The sequence below is a fragment of the Canis lupus genome, chromosome 2 (assembly GCF_011100685.1).
Source record: "Canis lupus familiaris isolate Mischka breed German Shepherd chromosome 2, alternate assembly UU_Cfam_GSD_1.0, whole genome shotgun sequence".
NCBI classification, from domain to species: domain Eukaryota; kingdom Metazoa; phylum Chordata; class Mammalia; order Carnivora; family Canidae; genus Canis; species Canis lupus.
Genome location: NC_049223.1, coordinates 74,511,881 through 74,534,999, shown reverse-complemented (window position 1 = coordinate 74,534,999; position 23,119 = coordinate 74,511,881). Strand labels below are relative to the sequence as shown.

Here is a 23,119-nt window from a genome sequence, read left to right as displayed (position 1 = left end):
TGGCTATGCTTGCTAGGACTCTCAAACGAGTTTCTTCTCTGAAGAATTGATGATGTAGAGGCATTAGACCTCTACTCAGTTATTAGGAGTGGTGTTTTTATCTTCAACAAAGTATTTTGGTCTTAGCTTTCAAACTGAAAAAAAAAAAAAGTTGTCTCATGATCCAAATGAAAATGTAAATGAATGTTGTCAGAATCTTTCTTGGTGAAGCTGCTTGAGATGGAGATGATCTAACCTAATCTCTTCTAAAATTGGAATTCAGAAAAATAGATAAAATTGAAATTCAGGTTTATTACCATTCATTGTTCATTCATCTATTTATCAATTTACGTTTTCATTCAGCTGCCGTTTACTGAGCACCTGGTACATGCAGGCACTGTGCTGTGTACTACACACTTGGTGGTAAACCACACAGACCCAGACCCAGCCCCTGGGAGACGCAGGCTGCTGAGGAGAAATCTTTCATTTTCTCCAAAGAGGTGTAACAGTTAGCCTAAAGAGGAAAATGAACTGGTTTTGAGCACCTCCTTGCCCACAGGTACAGATGTCCAGTGAAACACGGGACAAGTCGTATTTACTGCCGCCCCAGCCAGTCAAACAATTCCTCATCTCCCCACCTGCATCGCCCCCGGTGGGGTGGAAGCAGGGGGAAGACGCGATGCCAGTTATAAACTACGACTTACTCTGTGCAGTCTCCAAACTGGGACCAGGTAACAAGCTCATATTTCCTATTCCCACCCCCAAGAAACTTTTCAACTAAAGACCATGATCAGAGTGGAAGATACAGCCACACAAACCTGGGTTCAGACTCTATGGTTTGCTAACTTTGTGATTTTTTTTTTTTAAGAATTTATTTTTTTTAAGTCATCTCTGTGCCCGGTGTGGGGCTCAAACCCACAACCCTGAGACCAAGAATCGCAGGCTCCGCAGACTTAGCCAGCCAGGCACCCTGCTAACTTAGTGATTTTGAGCAATTTACTTAGCTTCAGTTTCTGAGCTCATTTTCTCATCTAAGATAGCAATCATAGTAGCTACCTTTCAGTGTGCTTAATAAGGATTAAGTGATATATACATGATACTCAATAAATGTAACCACAATTTTAACTGCTACAGGCTCTACTAATACATAACAGCTATTAGCGAATGTTAGTTACCTTCTCCCCCATCCCAATAAAGTACCAGACAGACTTCTACTTTGAATACTTATATCAAGGAATTGGTGGCAATACTATATTATTCCTTCCAAATTCTTCTCTTATAGTTATTTTTTACTTCTTTTTTATCTTTGATTTCTTTCATCCCTTTAAAATAATATAGGAAATCGGTGCCATTGCTGTTTCAGACTAGTTGCCCCTATAATAATGTTATGTTGGGAAGGGACTATCTTATAAAGGGAGTCTACAAGAGGCATTTTGAGGGGGAAGTGGTTTCTTGCTTTTAAATATTAGAGCAATGTCATGGATGTGTGAGGTCCTATAATAAAGAGATTGCTGCCTGGAGCCTTATAAATGTCTCCCAAGGGAAAACTGAAACCATCCCGAAATTAAGCAAGTTTACTTATACTGTCCATAGAATAGTAATTAACATTTCCATTTTAACTCCCGAGACCTCATTACTCCTCACTAGCTAATTTCTTCAAAGGACAAGATTATATAAGAACCTTAAAGTATCAGATCTCTAATGCCAAAACAAGATCAAATGCTCTGACATAGGATTTAAAAACCAGTAATCAATTAAAATATGAATAGAACAAGAAGTTTCAAGAGACAAACTCCTCTTTCTGCTGCTTACCTCCCCAGGAGAGAAATACGAGCTCCATGCAGGAACAGAGTCAACGCCAAGTGTGGTGGTTCATGTCTGTGAAAGTGAAACTGAAGAGGAAGAAGAAACAAAAAACCCCAAACAGAAAATTACCCAGACAAGGCGCCCCGAACCTCCAGCCGCAGCACTGAGTGAGCCCCAGAACTTTGATGGGGCGCTGTGAAGCCTCTGGGGGGGGTGTGAGGCAGCTGCCCTCCTGGGCTCAGCACCAGAGGCCTGTGCTCCTCCGGTGCTTTGCTGCTCAACGTGTGTATAGGTGAGGCTGGGGGTTGTGAATAGGTGAGGCAAGGTGTTGCCACTGCCCCAGCACTGGATCACAGCAGAGAGTAGCAGCTGATTTTACCTGTTCAAAATTTTAACAGATATCCTGAACAGCACTTTAAATGAAAGGATTAGCCACCAACATGTCCCATCTCTTGACCATTTTTAAGCAGTAGCAAATTAGGAAATTTGTTTGATTCCTGGCTCCCTCCAGCAGTGTTAATTTCCCCAATTCCATATAGCATGGGCTACCCAAAAACTAAAGCTGTAGTCACCGAGTGCAGTATCATTTTTATGAATTTGAAAATAGTCTTAAAATTCTAATAATCGAATGTGGGTATTTTGTAATGGTGTAATAGCTTCCTACTAATCTATCTACTGATCAAAGGTTGTTATTCAATACACATGAAATTTTTTGCACAAAAAGAGATCTGAAATACAGAATAATTCATAGAGAGTCATTTTTCTCAAGTAGTTCTTTCTTTAGCCTTGGAGAGGAAATGCCAAATTCACTTTGACTCCTGGAATCCAGTGGGTTACATTGGTGTAATGTTACTCTCTTCCCTGTTACCCTTACTTGAGAGAGGAAGGTGACGCACAGCCCACTGTCCCGAATGCGTCATCCCTCCCAGGAAACTGCTACTTTGGAAGCGGGACATACCACCAGTGAGTTTGGCTAATCACGACCTCAGGTGGTGACCAAAGTCTGCCATCTGTGACCACATGCTAGCCCACAGCATATCCAACTGTCCTCGGTCACTGGTTGAGTTTTTTAATGTTATACATATTGTGCGTGTGTCATTCAGAGACTGTAAATTAGAAAAGGTAATGACAAGATTGTCTGAAGACCATTTTTTAATTGTATAGATACTTTCCAGTTTGCTTTGAAAGAAAAGGCACACATATTCTTTTTCTGTGAATCAAGGAAGGACGGGAGGAAATCAAGATCATTCAGTTAGTGAGACTTTGTTTTTGGTGCAATATAGTATCCTGGCTGACACTTGGCATTTTCCCCTAAAACAGAATTGTTTTTTACTTGTGTTTCAGAGTGGGTAGTTGAAGCTCCTAACACAGAAACGGGCATCTTTTTAACTTTGTGTGGTCTGTGCAGATTCTGCTGTCCCTTTACAGAAAAGTCCTGTAACTAAGAAGACTTTGCTCTGGTCAGGTGGCTCTGCTGATCTCTGTTCTCTGATCTCACATCTGGAGCTCCCTGGTATGTGCGTGAAGGGGCTGCATACAGGAGTTTGGGTTGGTAAACTGCTGTGGCTGCCACTACACAGAGAGAAGAATGCTGAAATTCACGCCATAGTGTCCGCACATTTTTGGTAGCATGTTTAGAGGTTCTTACTATGGTAGGATTTATTTCTGAGGACTTAAACCATATTGCCAAAAAAAAAAAAAAAAAGTTTTCTATTTTTTTTCTATTTTTCCTTGCCCTCAAATACCTGAAATGTTAAGCTCTCCTATTTGTGTATGTCCACCACTGTTCAGCCTCAATATAAATTCAGTTGAGATGTGTGATTCCATAAGCAGTTTATTATTTTTTTTAAGATTTTATTTATTTATTCATGAGAGAGAGAGAGAGAAGCAGAGACATAGGCAGAGGGAGAAGCAGGCTCCCTGTGGGGAGCCTGACATGGGACTCGATCTCAAGATCCTGGGATCACAACCTGAGCCAAAGGCAGATGCCCAACCACTGAGCCAACCAGGCATTCCCCCATAAGCAGTTTCTTAAATTCAGATCGTCATTTGGCACCCAGTTAATAAATTTACTTTGCATTCTAAATTCACCATTTAGCCAATGTTTTATCTGGTTATACCAACTTGTCATTTGCAGAATGGACCCTGTATGTCAGGAAATATATGTATTTTCAACAGTGGGGGATTTTAAAATTTCCTTTTAGGTAATATCTATTAGCTATAATTTTCTAAGTGATCAAAATCCATGATGTTTTATTATTTGGCTTGGCTTTCGTGGTCTTCCTTCCAATTAAAGAATAGTCTATCCCAAACTTACATAACCTGTTTCTAAAGTCAAGCAGTGCAGATTACCTCAAAATTTCTTTTTCTCTGTCCTTATTTTTTTTAGAGTATTGAATTGAAGAAAAGCTTAAACCAAAATATATATGTTAAATAATTATGTACTAAATACAAAATATTTATTATTTAATATATACATATATTAAAGTTTTCTGAATGGAGAACATTAATATTTTCATTCTTTCTAGTATAATATTTCCGTAAGGTGAACTCTAAAAGAAAAAATTAACTTTTAAATGTGGTGAAATCAACCAGTATCTCAAATATTATGGTCTCTGTCCTTTTTTGACTTTTTCATATCCAGCTCACGTAACCATCTTGTAAGAGATGAGTCTCATGTACTTTTTCAAAGTTCCTTTTAATAAGTTTAGTTACATTTGTCTTTTTGGAAACTGAGTTATTGCTTAGATTTAACTCTAATAGTATAGTAGCCATGTTCTCTTTAGAAATCATAATTTCATCTCAGGAATCAAATTATTTAGAGCATTGTGAGGAAAGAAAATGATGCTTTGTGTTACGGAAAAAGCATTTTTTTAAAATATATTTTTATTTATTTATTCATGAGAGACAGAGAGAGAGAGAGAGAGAGGCAGAGACACAGGCAGAGGGAGAAGCAGGCTCCATGCAGGGAGCCTGACGTGGGACTCGATCCCCGGTCTCCAGGATCAGGCCCTGGGCTGAAGGCAGATGCTTAACCGCTGAGCCACCCAGGGATCCCCCGGAAAAAGCATTTTTGAAGGATAAGAAAATCCTAACACTTAATAAGGATAGTCAACAAAACCTGCAGTGTGGCAGTGCATTGGCTTCTACATTCTAGGTTCTTTTGAAATACCTACCTGATGAAACTGGAAATTAACCCATTTAAAAAGTGCACTAGTATGAGCATCAACTAGTTGAAGGTGCTAAGAGATGGAATCAGTAAAATCAATTCCCTTGTCTTGGGGACCTGAGCATCAGGGGGAGAGCAAACTCATTTTCTTTGTTTTGCTTCTTCATACTTTATACACTAAACCTATCCACAGATTTGAGAGCACAGGAAGTTTTAAGTTCAACATAAAGGCTTAAATAGAACATGGTGTGTCCAAATCAGAGCTGCCAGGAGACAGAGCAGGAACAGCACCATCCTTCTTTGAGAATACAGTCATTTTGTTTCCCACTCACAGGGACTCCATCTCTTAATGTTGTGATAGAAAGTGGAGATTAGATTTCCTCAGAATCTCAGCCATAGTGCCCAAGGTGTCTCTAGAAATGACACAATCCACTCCTCATGTAACACAGATGAGAAAACAGAGATGAACATCTTATTTTGAAGACCACAGGGACTGGGTTGGCTTCCCAAATCCCCCAGGAGGGCTTTTGCTCCTTTCTTCTTGCATTGGCCTCTCAGAAGCAGTGAATCCCTGTCATAAGAAAATAGAAAAAAAAAAAAAAGGAAAAGAATTCTATCTCCCCTGAAAGGATACAGTGAATAAGGAACATCCAGTGAAGGCAGTGACTTAGTAACTTCATGAATGAAACCAATGTTCCATGTTTTGGTGTTTTTATTATCATTGTACTGTTGGGATTGGAATCTACTTAAATAATGTTATTTTGGTAGCCAGCAATTGTGCTGACATTTTATGTGGGCTTTCCTAGATTTTAAATTATATATAGTCATATTTGAAATGTGATTCTAATGACGCAACTTGAGATCTCATAGGATTTGGACATAGTTTGCAGTGCAATGACACTGGCACTCGGCGCTCATAAAATGGAGCTCTGTTAAAAATTAAAGACTCACCGATACTTCATGTTTTTATATAGACTCTTTTACGGACCACAGTTTTATTTTTAAAAGGGAAGATCTCAGACATAATTAAACAGTGGAAAATGTACGAAATTCTTTGGTGCATCAAAGTTCCTTGTCTGCTGGTATCTCTCTTTTCTTGGGAGTTGTATACTTTCATACCTGTTACGCAGGTGAACTTGGTCAACCTTTCTCTCACTCTGCTTCTCTTTTACACACCTGCATGTATATCCTTCTGTACAAAAGGAAACATGTGACTTATAAACGTGACAATAAAAAGGAACAAAAGATGAGGGAATTAGTTGCCTCCTAGCTAGGGTGGGAAGTCCATTGTTACAGAAACTCACTTTTTAGAAGGTTAAATAAATTTAAAGAATAAGGTTTATGGACTGTGTTCCAGAATTTGATAAACACATTTGTTTTATAACGTCCCCTTGGGGTGTGAGTCAGCCAGGTCATCTTCACTGGAATGCCATTGTTGTCTCTATCCAGGAATCAGGAGGAAATGTTAATAATTTGAAGAGTGTTGTTATTAATACCAAATACACAGGCAACAAAGCAACAGAAAATTGTAACAACTGCGATGTTTTACTGACCAAAAACATTATAAAAATGGTTATGTTCAAAATAGAAGTTTCCAGCCAAGGTTAAGAGGTACTAACATTGAGTGGAGTCAGTGTCTCCTTCCATGTAAACAAAAGCATAAGGACCTTCTTTGAACTTAGGCATGTGTGGTCTCTCTTGTAAACTGTTTCCTTTTGAAGCAAAATCATGTCCTACAGACTCTTGGGAGTTCCTGCATAGCATTGACTGAATATTCATTCTTGTCATCTGGAAGGTCTATATCTATGCAGATAATACATGTTTTTCTATATTGTTTTCTATTTAGTCCCCAGTCTTCCTAAACCAGACTGGAGACTGAGGAGAGATAAAGGTGGCTAATCCTGTCACTGTGCCATCTTCTTCCCGCTGCTTTTCAGCCCCCGAGATGGGGGCCCCAGAGAGGAGCGATCTACATTTCTGCTGTATCATGCATGTCCTCCAGCTTTGACTTCTGTCTTCATTGAACCCAGGAGGTGAATTTATTATTTTATCTGAACATGTTGGTGATCTTGTGTTACATTCTGGGGGACATTACTTTTCTGGTACTGTAAATTGTAGGGAATATTCATTGTGCTTCGAAAACCTGGTCAGTAATTTATATATATGTATTCTGTATTTTCGTGTGCTTGATGTGACAATCCATAGTTTATAGTAGTTTGTTATTGTCAACTTTGGCTATCCTGTATTTTTAGGACATTTAAATGTCCATTGTCCTCTCAAAGTGACAAAAGCAGAATGTAATTTTTTTGGAATCCTTGTGATTACTTGTAACAAGATTGTTTTTAAAGCTAATAAAAATAAAGTTAGGATTTTTTTTAAAAATTCGCCCACTGAATTGAGTTTTTTGTAGTATTTTCAATAAATGTCGTTTATATTTAGGCAGTAGCACACAAAAGAATAGTGAAATAGTTTTTTCCTTTAACTAGATAGCAGTTGAACATTAATACTGAGCTGCGCCAGAGCTAAAAGTGGTGACTCACTGCCAGCTCTGGAAAATAACCACGATGGTTTGAGTTCTTTATCGAGAAAAGTTTTTACCCTGGCTTATCCTCTGTTAAAAATGATTCATTCCAGGTAAAGGCTTATTTTCTGTCTTGGTTTTAAAAAAAATCTCCACATCCAAATGTCGAAGCTAAAAATGACTGTAAGGTTATCTAGTGCAGTGATTTTTTAAATATATACTTATTTTTAAGCCAAAGAACTCTATTCTTCTTTCAAATGAAACCTTACATAAAGTTTAATGTAAAACTAATTACCAACAAAAAGGTAAACAACTGCTCCTTTGAAGGGGGTGAGGGAGAAGTTGAGACCCAAGGGTATCCCCCAACCCCTAGCCCTGTGAAAACTCAGCAGAACAGTTCCAAACACCAGACTATCCAGTGGCTTCCACAGCCCCACACAAGCCTTCACAAGTAAACAACCCAAGAGGCATCACCAGATTCATACACCTGGATGGTAGCTAACCGGGAGCTGGAAACATAATGGTTTCCTGCCTCCATCCCAGGTGACCGTGCTCCACTACTTGGTTAAATGAAAATCTTCCATTTTTCAGGAGAAAAGTAGTAGGATTCAAAGGTTTTTAGAATTGTCAGTGTTTTGTTTGTTTCAAAAAACTAAAGGAGAGTAACCAGGGACTTTGCTCCTTTAATAGAGGCTTTTCCAAGCTGTGTTCCTTGGCACTGCCTCCAGGGGGAACTGGACTCCCAGGTCCCCGGGGCCTTGCACCCAGCTTCAAGTCCATTGGATTCCTCGTGCAGAACAGTCTTGGCATGAGATTGCACTTGAGCTGAGGACTCCTATGCTGAAACAGCAAGCTGTAGAACCACTGCAAATAACCTGAGGATAAAGTGGTTTTTTAAATGCAGAATAGAAAATACAAGAATAAAAGTTTAAGTAATTTGCCTCATTAAAATAGACTGACTTAAAAGTTAAATTCAACAGTGTATGTGTCAGAGTCCAATAATCAAGACACATGTTAAATTAGATAGGAGCGAGCAGAAATTCTCTCTGCTTTCTTTGAACACATCACAATATCGTTCTAATCTAGAATGAGAAAGGATTAAAATTCTTATACTCATGGGCAACATCTCAAATCTTGCCAAACTTTTCCTAGTCTTCTGAGACATAGAAGTTAAAAATATAAGTAATTTGTAGATTAGGTATCTAGATGGTAATGTTATTTGGGAAAAACTTGTGGTCGAAATGTTTGGAAAAGTTGAACAGTTTCTGTATTGCTGTGTTTCTGGGACCTTTTTAATTTGTGCATTCTCTGTCTCCAAAAGGATATACCGTGTTTATCAAATCTAATAAGATATGGAGCCCTTTTGCCCAGAAGCATCTCATTGCACTGCTGCTCAAGGAACATTTAAAGAAACATTCTACTAAAATCTTGAGGCCTGATTAAAGGATAGCTTTGTGAATTAAAAACTCTTTATTAATTTCTCAACTCTTTGAGATTGGGCATCAGAAGGAGCCTCCCTGATTTTTGAATGGGAAAACCAAGTTGACAAAACTATTAGAATCTATAAAAGCTTAGCAAAGTTGCCAAATACAAGACTAACTTAGAAAAAGCAGTAGCGTCTTCTTATACCATCAATGACCAAAATATAAGCTATTGCTTATATAAGCCAACACTCATAATTGCAACAAAACATCAGCATAAACAAACTTTCAAACTGTAATAAGGACTTGGATAATTTAAGTACATGCTTTTAAATGGGATAACTTCATATTTTAGGAAGGTCAAATTTTCCCAAAATTATAAATGCAATGGAATCTTTGTCAAAATCTCAGCTATATTTTTTACACTTACACTCGTTAAACTTATCCTCCAAACTTGTAGGAAAGAATAAACAAACAAGTAGTTAAGAAAACCTTAAAAAGAAAAAACATGGAAGACTTGTCCTACCAAATACTAAGACAACCTACAAACTCACATGAGTTCAATGTAAGAAAAGTCAAAAATTTTTAAAAAGAATAGAGACCAACCCAGGTCTATAAGAGAAAATTAATATACAATAAAAAGCCATCATAAATAAATAGAGAAAGGCTACACTGTCTAACCTATGGTGTTGGGAAAATGGGCTTAGTATACGTAGGTCAATAAAACTTGGTTTCCCGTCAAACACTAAATAGAGAGATGGACTGACTCCTGGATGGATTAAAGACTGGAATGTATAGAGTTAATAGAATGAGTTGTAGGAGAATACCTTTTGACCTAGAGGAAGGGAAAGACTTTATAAAACTTTAAAAGCATAAGCTATAAGGTAATTGATTACATCAAAATTAATGATACAGTCAATGAAGAATGCCATGGACAATGTTGACAGACAACAGGCAGAAGATATTTGCAATCCTAATATGAGGTAAATAACCATAATAAACAAGGTAGTTTGGCAAATCCAAAGGAAAAGCAGCCCAATTTAAAAAAATGGGCTTAAGGATATGAACAGCAATCAACAAAAAAGTAAAGCGAGCCTGCAAGAGACATTCAAACCCAGTAATCTGATAAGTGTAATTAATGCAACAAGATGCCACTTTATACCTATTGGATTCTCAAAAATGTTAAAAAGTGAATAATGCCCAGTATAGCCAGAGGATGGACATATAGGAAGCCTGATGTAACACAGGTGGGAGTGTAGACTGGTTTAGTTATTCTGAGGAATTATCTGGCAGTACTTAATCCTATCAGTAAGAACAAAATCTCTGACTCAGCAGCTCTGCTCCTGGAATATAGAGAGATCCCAAGAATATCCCAAAGGTACATTCAGGTCCAGTAGAAGACATGATGAGAATGTTCACTGCACCATTATTTACAGAAGCAAGCTGGGGTTCTCTCCTGGGAAATTGACACTGTGGAGAACTGTACGACAGAGTAGCCATAGACTCAGCTACATGGATGGGTCTTAAAAATAGACCCGAGTGACAGAAGTAATCAGTGAGATGTGCGTAACACTCACATTACATAAAATACGTAGACAGTAGTGCATTGTGCAAGAATGTATACAAATAAAAAGATAATACTTTTTCTTAAAGATAATACGTTAAACACATATATACATACATAAGAGGCATCTTATATGGATCAGGGATGATGATGTGCTGTGAACCAAGAAGTCTGATTTACTGTTAGATTTTTTATAACCTTTATATAGTCATTTAAAAAATTATTAATACCCCATTCTCTTTCCTTCCTTGATGTAGCATTAAGGTTAGTTTAAAATTATATGTTATTTTTCTCTAGAAGAAAATATTTCACTGTGCTTTATTTAGGGGAAATCCAGATTTTATTGGAGATATTTATGCCTTTTTGGATAAACATTTCAGAAAAATACTGTTCTCTTTCTAGATGTGTGTATATAACTGCTTTCTCCAACTAAGTTATGTACATTCTTTATTAAGTGTACTCTCATGGGGAGGGGGGAAAATGTACCCATCATTCACTCTTCTGCAAATGAATGAGCATTGCATGTGGTTTGACTCCATTTCCTTTTGCTTCAAGGAAGTAATCAAGTTAATTCTTGGCCTGGTGCTATCTTCAGTGTGTTTTGAATAATTGAGATCTTTAATGGAAAATTATACAATCTTTTGTCCTAGAAGATTTTACCAGGCCTCTTGGCCCCAAAGAAGGTAATCAGACCAAAAATGATTTCTTGGAAGTTGCCTGAGTGAATCCTGTGAATTAAAGGTCTTTTAGGGGCGCACTTACTCACCTTCTATTACTTATTTCCTTGATAACTTCGGTCATTTATTAGAAATTTAGGGCAACTGGGGGCAGCCCCAGTGGCGCAGCGGTTTAGCGCCACCTGCAGCCAGGTTGTGATCCTGGAGACTGGGGATCCAGTCCCACATCAGGCTTCTTGCATGGAGCCTGCTTCTCCCTCTGCCTGTGTCTCTGCCCCCCCCCCCCCCCGTGTCTCTCATGAATAAATAAATAAAATCTTTAAAAAAAATTTTTTTCGGGCAACTGTTGGAAAGTCTGGATCAGAGATTTCTTCTCCTTTGCAAATGAGAAGCAGCCCTTGGGCATTGATTTAACCAGTTCCACCTTCTCCCAATGTCAAAGACTTGGCTGCTTTTTGTTCCGGGGTTTACATATCAGGCACCCAGAGGATTAGGTGGAAATGACCTTGTCACCCAAGGATATTGAAGGTCACAGAATTGTATTTGGGGCCTGCTTCCAGGATGGGCAGGTTGGAGGATTGTGTGGGGTGAGCATCTTATCCTTCTCTCTGTCCCCCTCTACAGGGTGAACTGAATTCATCACAGAGCAGAGGGAACCATTCCTGCCGCAGCCTGCATGGTTCAAATAATATTCTCTGCTTCTATGGCATTTCTACAGCTCATGGGACTCAGTTGCTCTGTTATGGAGAAAGGCCAGGACTCAGGGGGTCTAGCCAAGTTTGAGCATCTTGACACTGACCAGCCATGCTTGCCAAGTGCTTCCTTACTTCTTGTGTCATTTACTCTTTCTTTTTTGTAATGGTTTTTTTTTCCCCAGCTTTATTGAGAAATAATTGACATGGGTCATTTTTTTTCTTAACAGTTAACCTGTGAGGTCCTGTCCTAAACTGATGACAGGAAAACCCCATCTTTAAAGAGTCAGCCTTCAGTGAAAATTCTTTTAGTAAGATTGGTTTCTGTTTTTACTTCTTGACTACATTTTTTGTTTTATAGCCAAATAAAATCAGAAAATATGTAATGATTAAGTATCTTGCTTTCCCTAAAGCAAGACTTAGATTGGTGAGATTGTCTTTCATCCTGGTTAGATTCCATAAATCCCTGCATTTTCCATGGTTGCTCCAGAGAGTCAGCCACCTAGGAAATACCCACTGATGGGAATACTAATGCTGAAAGGAACAATGGGGTGTCAGTGTTTGGAGGGCATTCTTATCCAAGAAAAAAAGACATTTGTACCTTGGTCCTGGTTATGGGTAACTTAATTCTGTTTTGCTTACAGCTCAGGCCCTTCTATAGGATGGCAAGCCTTTAAAAAATTATTTTTAAGAGATTGGGATTCCAATAATAAAGAGAAAAACACGAAAAGTACAATAAAACTAGCTTTAGATGATAAAATATGTATCATAGGATTTCATTTAATTTAAAAAAAAAGCCATATTTGTACACAGAGGAAAGATTGGAGGGCTATACATTGAAATACTTTATTTTGAGATTTGTTTATTTTTAGAGAGAGCATGCATGCACATGGAGGGGAGGGGCAGAGGGAGTGGGAGAGAGAATCTCAAGCTGACTCTGCTGAGCATGGACCTCCACACTGGGCTTGATCTCACGACCCTAAGATCACAACCTGAGCCAAAACCAAGAGTTGGACATTTAATCGACTGAGCCACCCAGGTGCCATACGTTGAAATATTTTTAATAGTTCATCTGAATAAGAGAATTATGGATAATCTTTATCTTCTTTTGGTTTATATCTGTTTTTTAGACTGTACATGTAGGTAATAAGATTTTTTTTTATACGCATTAATAATAGGGGAAGTGAGAAGGGGTGAGCAGAATGTAGAAAACTACATTTTCTGCTCATTTTTTTGTAAACCTAAAACTGCTCTTAAAAACAAAGTGTTATTTTTTTGAAGCCTATTCAGATAACAGCCTCATGGCCTACAGCCTTTTTAAAAAGATTTCATTTATTTATTTGAGAGAGAATGAGCAAGGAGAGCTGCAGACGGAGAGGAAGAAGCAGGCTCTCCACTGAGCAGGGATCTCGATGTGGGGCTCATCCCAGGACATTGGGATCATGACCCAAGATGAAGGCAGATGCTCAACCAACTGAGCCACCCAGGTGCCCTGATCTACAGACTTTAAAGCTTAGTGCCGAATCTGATGCGTTAGTTTTAGTAAAGGAACCTGGGAAGGGGAAAGTGTTTTATTCTGTTTAGGCAATTACAACAAAATACTATAGACTAGGTGCTCATCAACAACAGGCATTGATTTCTCAGGCTTCTGGAGGCTAGAATTCCCAAGGTCAGTGTCCCAGCACAACCCGTATCTGGTGAGGACTAGCTTGCTAGTTCACAGATGGCCATCTTTTTGTTATCTCCTCACATGGTGGAAGGCGGTAGGGAGCTCCATGGGGTCTCTTTTATAGGGACAATAATCCCACTCTCAAGGTCCTTACTCTCATGACCTAATCAACCCAAAGGCCCCACCTCCTGACACCATCATGTTGGTCATTAGGATTCCAACAGGAATTTGGGTGGGGGGTGGAGGTCACAAATAATAGAAATAACCAATTCTTTTTTTTAAATAAATTTATTTTTTATTGGTGTTCAATTTACCAACATACAGAATAACACCCAGTGCTCATCCCGTCAAGTGCCCCCCTCAGAAATATCAGAAAGGGAGACAGAACATAAAGACTCCTAACTCTGGGAAACGAACTAGGGGTGGTGGAAGGGGAGGAGGGCGGGGGATGGAGGTGAATGGGTGACGGGCACTGAGGGGCGCACTTGATGGGATGAGCACTGGGTGTTATTCTGTATGTTGGTAAATTGAACACCAATAAAAAATTAATTTATTAAAAAAAAAAGTGCCCCCCTCAGTGCCCGTCACCCATTCACCTCCATCCCCCGCCCTCCTCCCCTTCCACCACCCCTAGTTCGTTTCCCAGAGTTAGGAGTCTTTTTTTTTTTTTTTTTTTTTTTTTACGATAGTCACACAGAGAGAGGCAGAGACACAGGCAGAGGGAGAAGCAGGCTCCACTCACCGGGAGCCCAACGTGGGACTTGATCCCGGGTCTCCAGGATCGCGCCCTGGGCCAAAGGCAGGTACCAAACTGCTGCGCCATCCAGGGATCCCTTTTTTTTTTTTTTTTTTTTTGAGTTAGGAGTCTTTATGTCCTGTCTCCCTTTCTGATATTTCCCACACATTTCTTCTCCCTTCCCTTATATTCCCTTTCACTATTATTTATAAGAAATAACCAATTCTGTAAGTGATGGTAAAATACCTATTTTTTTCTTTTTTTTTTTTTTAAATCTATTTATAGGTCAGGTTTCCCCCACAGAATACATGCTCAAGGGCAGAGTGATGCTTTTGTCATCTATTCAGAAGACACACAATAGATGCCTGTTGCATGAATGGACAAATGAGCGCCAAGAACAGAGTAAAGCATTTAATCAAAGACACTCGGCCACATGCATCCTCTCTCTTCTCCCTTGTATTTCCTTAAAAGTTGTGTGACTTTTCCTAACAAATATAAGAATATGTGTTTAAAGTCATTCCAAGGAAAAATAAGTAGTCATTCCAAGAATAGGAGAACAAGTGGGGGGAGGGGATAAACATAAAAATACACCTATGTAGTCCTTTTAAAACCAAAATACAAAAATTTGCTTTTGAAGTTAATGATATAAATCAGAATCTTGTTTAAAAACATCATTGTAGGGATCCCTGGGTGGCGCAGGGGTTTAGCGCCTGTCTTTGGCCCAGGGCGCGATCCTGGAGACCCGGGATCGAATCCCACGTCGGGCTCCCGGTGCATGGAGCCTGCTTCTCCCTCTGCCTGTGTCTCTGCCTCTCTCTCTCTCTCTCTCTCTCTCTCTCTGTGACTATCATAAATAAATAAAAATTAAAAAAATAAAAATAAATAAAAATAAATAAAAACATCATTGTAAGGAAGGAATTAAGTCACATATGTTAGGCTCTGAAACTAGTTGGAGTTGTGAATAAAAAGGCAAATAATCCAATTTAAAAATGAGTAAAGGAACTGGTGATCGTTTCCTAGGGTGGATATAACAAATTACCACAAACTAGGTGGCTTAAAACAATAGAAATGTATTCTTTCACACTTCTAGAGGCCAGAAGTCTGAAATCAAGGTGTCAGCAGCGTTGGTTCCTACTGGGGAATCAGAACAGAATCTGTGTCATACCCCTCTCCAAGCTTCTAGTGGTTGCTGGCATTCCTTGGCTTGTACAACATCACTACAATCTCTCTGTGTAGCATTCTGTGTGTGTGTCTAAATTTCCCTTTTCTTTTTTTTTTTTTAAGACTTTATTTATTTATTCATGAGAGACAGACAGAGAGCGAGAGAGACAGAGACATAGGCAGAGGGAGAAGCAGGCTTCATGCAGGGAGCCTGATGTGGGACTCGATCCCAGAGTCCTGGGATTATGCCTTGAGCCAAAGGCAGATGCTCAACCACTGAGCCACCCAAGCGTCCCTAAATTTCCCTTTTCTTACAAAGACACAGTCGGATTGGATTCAGGGTCCATCCTAATCTAGTATGACTTCTCATTAACTTAATTACATCTGCAAAGAGCCTATTTCACATAGGCCGCATACACAGGTTCTAAGTGGACATGAATTTTGGGGGGACATTATTCAACCCAACAAAGAGCTGAATAGACATTTCTCCAAAAAAGATATACCAATAGCCTAGAAGTGCATGAAAAGATGCTCCCCATCATTAGTCACCAAGGAAGGGTAAACTACAACCACAATGACATACATTTCATACCCACTAAAATGGCTAAAATTAAAAGATAATGAGCATTGGTGAACTACTGGTGTGAACACAGAATGGTGCAGCTGCTTTGGAAAACTGGGCAGTTCCTCAAAAAGTTAAACATAGAGTTACCACATGACCTGACGATTCTGCTCCTTAGTATGTATATCCAAGAGAATTGAAAACATGTACCCACACAAAAATTTACATTATGTTCATAGCAGCATTATAGATAATCATCAGAAGGTGGGAACATCCCACATCCACCAGTGAATGAATAAACCAAATGTATGTCCATACAATGGCATATTTTTCAGACACAAACAGGAATAAAGAATTCATTCTATGACATGGATGAACCTTGAAAACCCGCTAAGAAGCCAGACACAAAAGGCCACATGTTGTGTGATTCCATTTATAAGAAATGTCTGGAATCACCAAGTCCATAAGACAGAAAGCAGATTAGTGATTTTCCAAGGCTGGGGGGTGGGGAGAGTTGGGAGTGACTACTTATGGGTACAGGGGGTTTTTTTTAGGACTGATGAAAAAGTTCTGGAATTTGATACCGGTGATGTTTTTGCAATCTTATGAATAAAAATTTACCCTGAGAAAAAGGAATGGAAGGATAAAGTAGGAGACTAAAATTCTCTAAAGTCAGAAAATCTAAAGAAGAATATGTTGTGGTATTATTTCCTTCTCTGGATCTTTAAGTGTTTAAATAAATGCAATTTGTCAGGAAACCATAATAGAAAGTGGCTTTCCTTATCAAAAATTTATGGGAGCGATAAAAATAATGTTCTTTATGGATTCTGATTGTATAGCACGTGCCTCTGAATGTGACCAGGAAGACTGACGCTGGCGTTGTCTGTCACTCAGCATGAAGATCATAAAGAAGTTCCGTGGGAATATGGAAGATCTGTGTCAGAACCGTCTATGCCACCAGTGATTTAGGTATATTTGGGAGTTAAGATTCACTCCTCATATCTCACCTTAAATCAAAGTTGGATGGTGAAAAATGAAGACCAGATTTTTAAAAAATGCTTATTCACTAGTTTCCTAAAATCTGACCAATTCACCAATTAGTAAAATGCTCTTACCTTTCGAGCTTTTAAAGGTTCATCAATATATTGAAGTAGGTGTGTTTTTGTCTGCTTCTCTCCCATTTCTCTTTTCTGAGATGAGAAACTTCCTACTTGACCACGAGGTGGGCATGTGACCCAACCTGGCCAATCAGAATGTTCTCCTAAAATGGAATTCTAGAAAGAAGCTCTTCTTCCACCTGAGCTGTTGGCTACCATGTTCTCTACTCTGAGGAGAAGGCCTTTGTGCATTAAGGGAGAATGAAGTAGACACTCAAAGAGACATAGAGATAAGGGGAGCAGAGGGATGGTGAGTTCTAATCCTAAATCCTTCTGGCTGCTTCTCCCTGCCCTGTCCACAGTGCAAAGAAAGGCCAAGTCCATACAAGGCAGAGGGCACAATAAGGCAAATGAGTTCATTTGGCAAATCAAACATATTTTTAAATCTACTTAACATTAAGTGCTCTGGGAAATATAAACTCCTCTGCCCTGCCAGAGCCTGCAACAGAGCAGGAGAGATGGATCTGCAAATAGCCAGCTGTAGTACAAGACAGAAGCACAGGCTATGGTTCAGGTGCAAACCCAGTACTAGGGCACCCCAAGAAAGGGAACATGACTTTGACTGGGGGCGGGGGTTAGATGGGCTTTCATGGAAGGATGTGGGATCTTGAAGGAAGGCCATTCATGGATGGAAGGGTCAGGAGAGCACAAGGGTGTATTTCTCTGGGAGGAATGGCCCACCTCTGACCCAGCCATGAGGGAGTGCAGGGCAGGTTTGAGGAACAGAAGTTGTCCCCAGGGCTATGGTGATAGATGTGGGAAGGGAGGAATCCATGTTGGATAATGGATGTTGGAATAATGTTGGAAAGGATGGCAGAGCCAGACAGTGATGTCTGTGGTGGTTTGGGAAAGAGTCAAACAAATGGTCAGATAAGTGTTAGTGAAGTGGACAAGATGAAGGGCACGCATCCCCTAAAGTCTAGTGCCATCTTGATCTTCAGACTTGAAAGCCTCTTTCTGGTTCAAACTCTACCATAGTACTAACCCATAGTGGATGAGCCTGAAACTCTCGGGACCAGACTATCTGGGTGACCTTGGGCAAACTATAAGTCCTGTCCCAAGTCTGTTTCTTCATCTGTAAAATGCAATAAATACTAGTAATATGCAATAAATACTAGTACCTACATTATAGAATTGTCTAGACAACTAAATAACCCCTAAATGTGACCCATAATTTCAATTTTTTTTTTCAATTTTTATTATTTAACCTTTTCTGGTGGCCCAAGAAACCATGGTCAAAGGCTGTGTTTCATCAATTCATTCATGGCTCTTTCCTAGACATCTATTAAGTTCAGGGATTTATACTTGGTGCTATGAAGGACACAAAGATGAGTAGGTCGTGAGCAGCTCACAATCCTTCAGGAGAGGAAAAATGACATCTGCTTATCTATAATAAAAGGAAGGGAAAGGGAAGTCCAATTTAGCAGCAAGAGTACCCTGGGAACTGATATTTGAGCTTAGCCTTGAAACGTGAAGTGTGTATAAGGTTCACTGACTATAGGGAATCAAATCAAGTTGTCTTCTCCTTCCAGTGCCAGACAGGACTAGATGTCCTGTGATGTGACAATGACAAGGCTGTACTGGTCTGCTAGAGCTGCCAAAATGAAGTACCACATTGGGTGGCTTAAGCAACAGAAATTGATTTCTTCGCCATTCTGGAGTTTAGAAGTCCAAAATCAGGGTTGGTTTCTCCTGAGAGCCTCGTGGTTCAGGATGGATGGCCATCTGCATAGGGTCTCCTCTCAGTGTCCTAATCTTCCCTTCTTATGAGGACACCCATCGGGTTAGATCAGGACCCACCCATGTGACCTCATTTTACTGGAATTACCTCTTGAAAGACCCTGTCTCCAAATAGAGTCACATGAGGTCCTGGGGGTTAGGACTTCAACATACGAATTTGGGGTTGGTGGGGGACACAATTCAGCCCATAACGAAGGTTGAATGTGGACTGATCAACAGCCTGGTCAAGGGTCACACTGTTTTGTAGCCCACAGGTAAGAGAGACAGACACTCCGTTCCCAGGAAGGTGTGGGGGAGGGGCCGGATGCCATGCCGCCCCGAGGGCGCTCCCAGCTGAGGGGAATGAGGTACTGAGTGGCAGCAGGGACACCGTGCCTGGAAGGGGAAGGAGTTCTAGAGGTCTGGATCACAGTTTGTGGGCAAGTGGTGCTCCCTCTGTGGCCTCAGGCCCCTGGTCTACAGTAGGAGGCTCTCAACCCGGGTCACACCCTGGCAGCCCCTGGGCAGCTGGGGGAAGAAGGTGAACATCTGGCCCTGTCCCGAGAACTGGTTCAGTGGGGCGGCCTTGACATCAGCAGAAGTGCTTCAAAGCACCCAGATGATTCTAAGGGGGCAGCCAGGACTGAGACCCCCTGGGCAAGAGGATGTTCGCGTTCCCTTCCAGTCCCAGGCCATGATTCAACCCTAGACTTGGGATCTGGACCCCTGGCTCACCACATTCTCTGGCCTTGGGAATCTCTGGAAATGCTCTCAGTTCATAAAATGTCCATTTGCGATATTAGAGCTACTCCTTCAATGTGCATAGCCCATGACTGTTTGAGGAAGTAACTGAGGGGGCATTAACTCATTCGGTCCTCATCATGCCCCGTGGGTGGCCAGTGGGCAGATAGTGCTCTTCCCACGCCCCTTGGTTCCCCTCCAGAGCACTCGCCACCCTCCAGCCTGCCATACCCGTTGGCTTGTTTTTGTCTTCTCCACATAAGAATGTCAACTTCATCAGGGCAGGGATGACTTACTGTCTCTTTCCTTCGCTGCTGGCACATCGCAGGCCCTCGGTAAAATATTGGTTGAATGAATTAATGAATCACAGAAGAATAAATAAAAGCCCAGAGAGGTTAGAAGATCTGCCTGAGGTCACAGCAAGTAAACAGTAGCTGACCTGCGTCTTCTCTCTGCGTTCTTTCCACCCTGTTTACTCTTGTTCTGGGTTTCCCAGAGTGACTGTGGTGTGAGAGTGGACCCAGGAGGGCAGATGAGCTAGCTGCCACCAGGAAGAGCTCCTAGAACCCTCGAGATAAAAGCACAGGTTCCTTGCCAAGGTGAGGGATAGCAGCTTCTGATGATGGCCAAAGGCTTAATTTACAGCCTCTCATTTTCATTCTGGGAACAGAAGTTTTCCCTTGTTATTACCTGCAAATGATTTGGGCTAATGCTCTGAATCATGGGGCTTCCCTAAAATGTAGCATCAAAATGAGGAAGCCACCTGGTAATCACGGAGCTGGCTGTCTAGAGACGGTCAAGATCATCAAACTGACCACGGCGCTAGAAGAGGCCTCCAAGATCAAACAGTGCAACCTGCCATTTTACGGATGAAAAAGAGGCCCAGAGAAATCAGGTGGCTTATGGGGTGGGGTGTGTTACAGACGCCTAGTTCATGCCCATCACTCTCTTCTTTCCTCCCTCTCCATCACCCAATGCTCCCAGAGGTGAGATGGGAATTAACCCGGAAACAGGACAGCAGCTCACAGGAAGGGATGCCTGCCTCTACTGGACCTTGTTAACCTTAAAAATAATACTGTCAGGACGCCTGGCTGGCTCAGTGGTTGAGCATCTGCCTTTGGCTCAGGTCATGATCCCAGGGTCCTGAGATGGAGTCCCACATCTGCTCCCTGTAGGGAGCCTGCTTCTCCCTCTGCCTATGTCTCTGCCTCTTTCTGTGTGTCTCTCATGAATAAATAAATTAAATCTTAAAAAAAATACTGTAAGTTATTTTACCAGCAAAATAGTTGTAGTCAGGAATAGCAAACCAATTGCAACTGACCACACCCCAAAAAAATCCAACCCAGAAGCAAGTCAGGAGAAGAGAGAACCATGTTTTATAGCATGGGGGGGAGGGGCTGTTACAAACAACAAGCCCATTGGAGGAAACTAGGAGTTCAAAGTGTAGTGTCTTTTCATTGGCTGAGTTGTGACAATCTCTCATTGGTGGGGCTGTTGCTAGGCCAGGAGAAAATCTTCTTTCCTCATGCTGGGGAAGTAAACTACAGCTTTCTTCCTGTTGATTCTACAACTGAGGACTGTGGTAGGAGACAAGAGCTACCCCTTCTGGCCTCCCCTCTCCATTTTATGCGAGGTTTCCTTTGCTCAGTTGCACAATGGCATATTTGGGCGCTGCACAGCCCACATTTATCATGGGAATAGCCACATGAAAAATCACACTGTGTGCCCTGTAGATAATTAAGAACGATGACTTCTAAAAAAAAAAAAAAAAAAAAAGGAACGATGACTTCTAAGTCTTTTGGACTCCACCTCTTGATTGAGAGACAAGGGATTGATTTTGAAATCAATTGCCCTAGGTATGTTTGCTTCCTTTTTTTTTTTTTTTTTACTGGATTAATTAGTGTGGGTTCGGATTTCTCTGGATTCACAATTCTCTGTGCTTTGTCTCCCCCCTCTGAAATTGCATTCTAATCCTACATGACATTTGTCTGGTTTCCCCAGCAACCATCTCAAAAGCCATAAACTGCAGATTAAGGCTTTGAAGGGAGAAGTGAGAGTTGCACAGTCCTGGCTAGGAGGTAAAATCTCAGGTGCTCAGGAGGCTGGTTTGTAGCAATACCTTCTGCTGACAAAGAAAGGATGACTCAGTGCATTTGAGTATTTTCCATGTGGAAAGAGCAGCTTTTTGTTATTTTTAAATCTCCAAGCACCTAAGAATCCCTAGGGTACATCTGAAACAGGGGTGGTTTGTTAGGTAATTCAATAAGCAATTTTCATTGACTTATAAAATTTTTGTTTAAATATTATGATCTACAGGAAAAAGAACATAGAAGATCACCAGATTTCTATCCCACCGAATTCCCTTAAAGTCTTTTTTTTTTTTTAAGTAATCTCTACATGCCACATGGGACACAAACTCACAACCTTGAGATCAAGAGTCACACACACCACCAACTAAACCAGCCAGCTGTCCCTCCCTTCAAATCTTAATCAGTATATGGACATACCTTTTACAGAGTTGTCAGAGTTGGCATGTGCTATTCTCATTCTCTATTTATGGATTTTCTCATGGATAAACACACTCCTGTCTCTTCTACTCTCAATAAACTGTTTTACTTCTGACATTTCTGGTTACCAAAAGTGTCTGTGGGGGTGAGTAGGGGTCCCACACCAAGCAATTCTACAACATTCAGTAGGTGTCCTATAATTTAACTCAATTCTGACTCTATCTACCAGGAGTTAGCATCAGTTAACCCACAGGTTAAGGACTCTGTCCCCCAAAACTATCTCCCTCTCCCCACCTTCAGTTGCCAATCATAAGTCCAGATTGTTACCTCAGTTTCTAACCAACTGGTATGAATCACAGGTTCCCAAGGTCCCTCCTCAGTTTCAATTAATTTTCTAAAGCTGCTCACAGAATTCAAACAGTTTACTCACTGGGTTACCTGCTTATTACAAATGATATTAAAAGATAAATGAACAGCCAGGTGAAGAAATATACGGATGAGGTGTAGAAGGGTCCTGAGCACAGAAAATTCTGTCCCCATGGAGTTTGGAGTGTGACACCTTCCTGGCAGGGGATGTATCTTTGTTTACCATCCCAGAAGTTCTCCAAACTCAATTCTTTTGGATTTTAACGGAGACTTTATTATACAGACATGGTTGATTAAGTCATTGGCCATTGGTGATTGATTCAGCCTCCAGCCCCTCTTCCCTCCCTGGATGGGTAAGGGCAATAAAGTTCCAACTCTCCAATCACTCGGCTGGTTCTGGCAATCAGCTTTCCTCTTTGTGTGAACCAGAGACTTTCCAAAAATCATTTCATTAACATACACTCAGGTGTGGTTGAAAGGGGCTTGTTAGGAATAATAGGAGAAACCCATTTCACCCGTTACTCTGAAGCTATTTCAAAACCTGAGGACAAAGGCCAACTATTAGAACAAAAGATGCCACTATTGCCCTAATCAGGAGAGTATATGGGTTTGGGGAGCTGTGAGCCAGGAACCACAGATAAAAACCAAAATGCACGTATTTCTTATTATAAA

At 40.6% G+C, this 23,119-nt stretch overlaps 1 protein-coding gene across 11 annotated transcripts in view; it reads left to right on the top strand.

Moving 5' to 3' along the window:
• The window catches only part of RCAN3 (RCAN family member 3), a 49,894-nt gene extending 27,759 nt beyond the window's left edge, over nt 1-22,135 (top strand). For 3 of the 11 annotated variants that reach the window (XM_038531583.1, XM_038531587.1, XM_038531582.1), the window contains exons 4-6: nt 539-710; nt 1,800-1,952; nt 3,194-7,336. In XM_038531583.1, the coding sequence (XP_038387511.1) occupies nt 539-710; nt 1,800-1,952; nt 3,194-3,414 (546 nt within the window). In that variant the 3' untranslated portion in view covers nt 3,415-7,336. The other 8 variants (XR_005355991.1, XR_005355988.1, XR_005355989.1 and 5 more) reach the window with 8 other exon arrangements.
• Nucleotides 22,136-23,119: the final 984 nt, after the last annotated feature.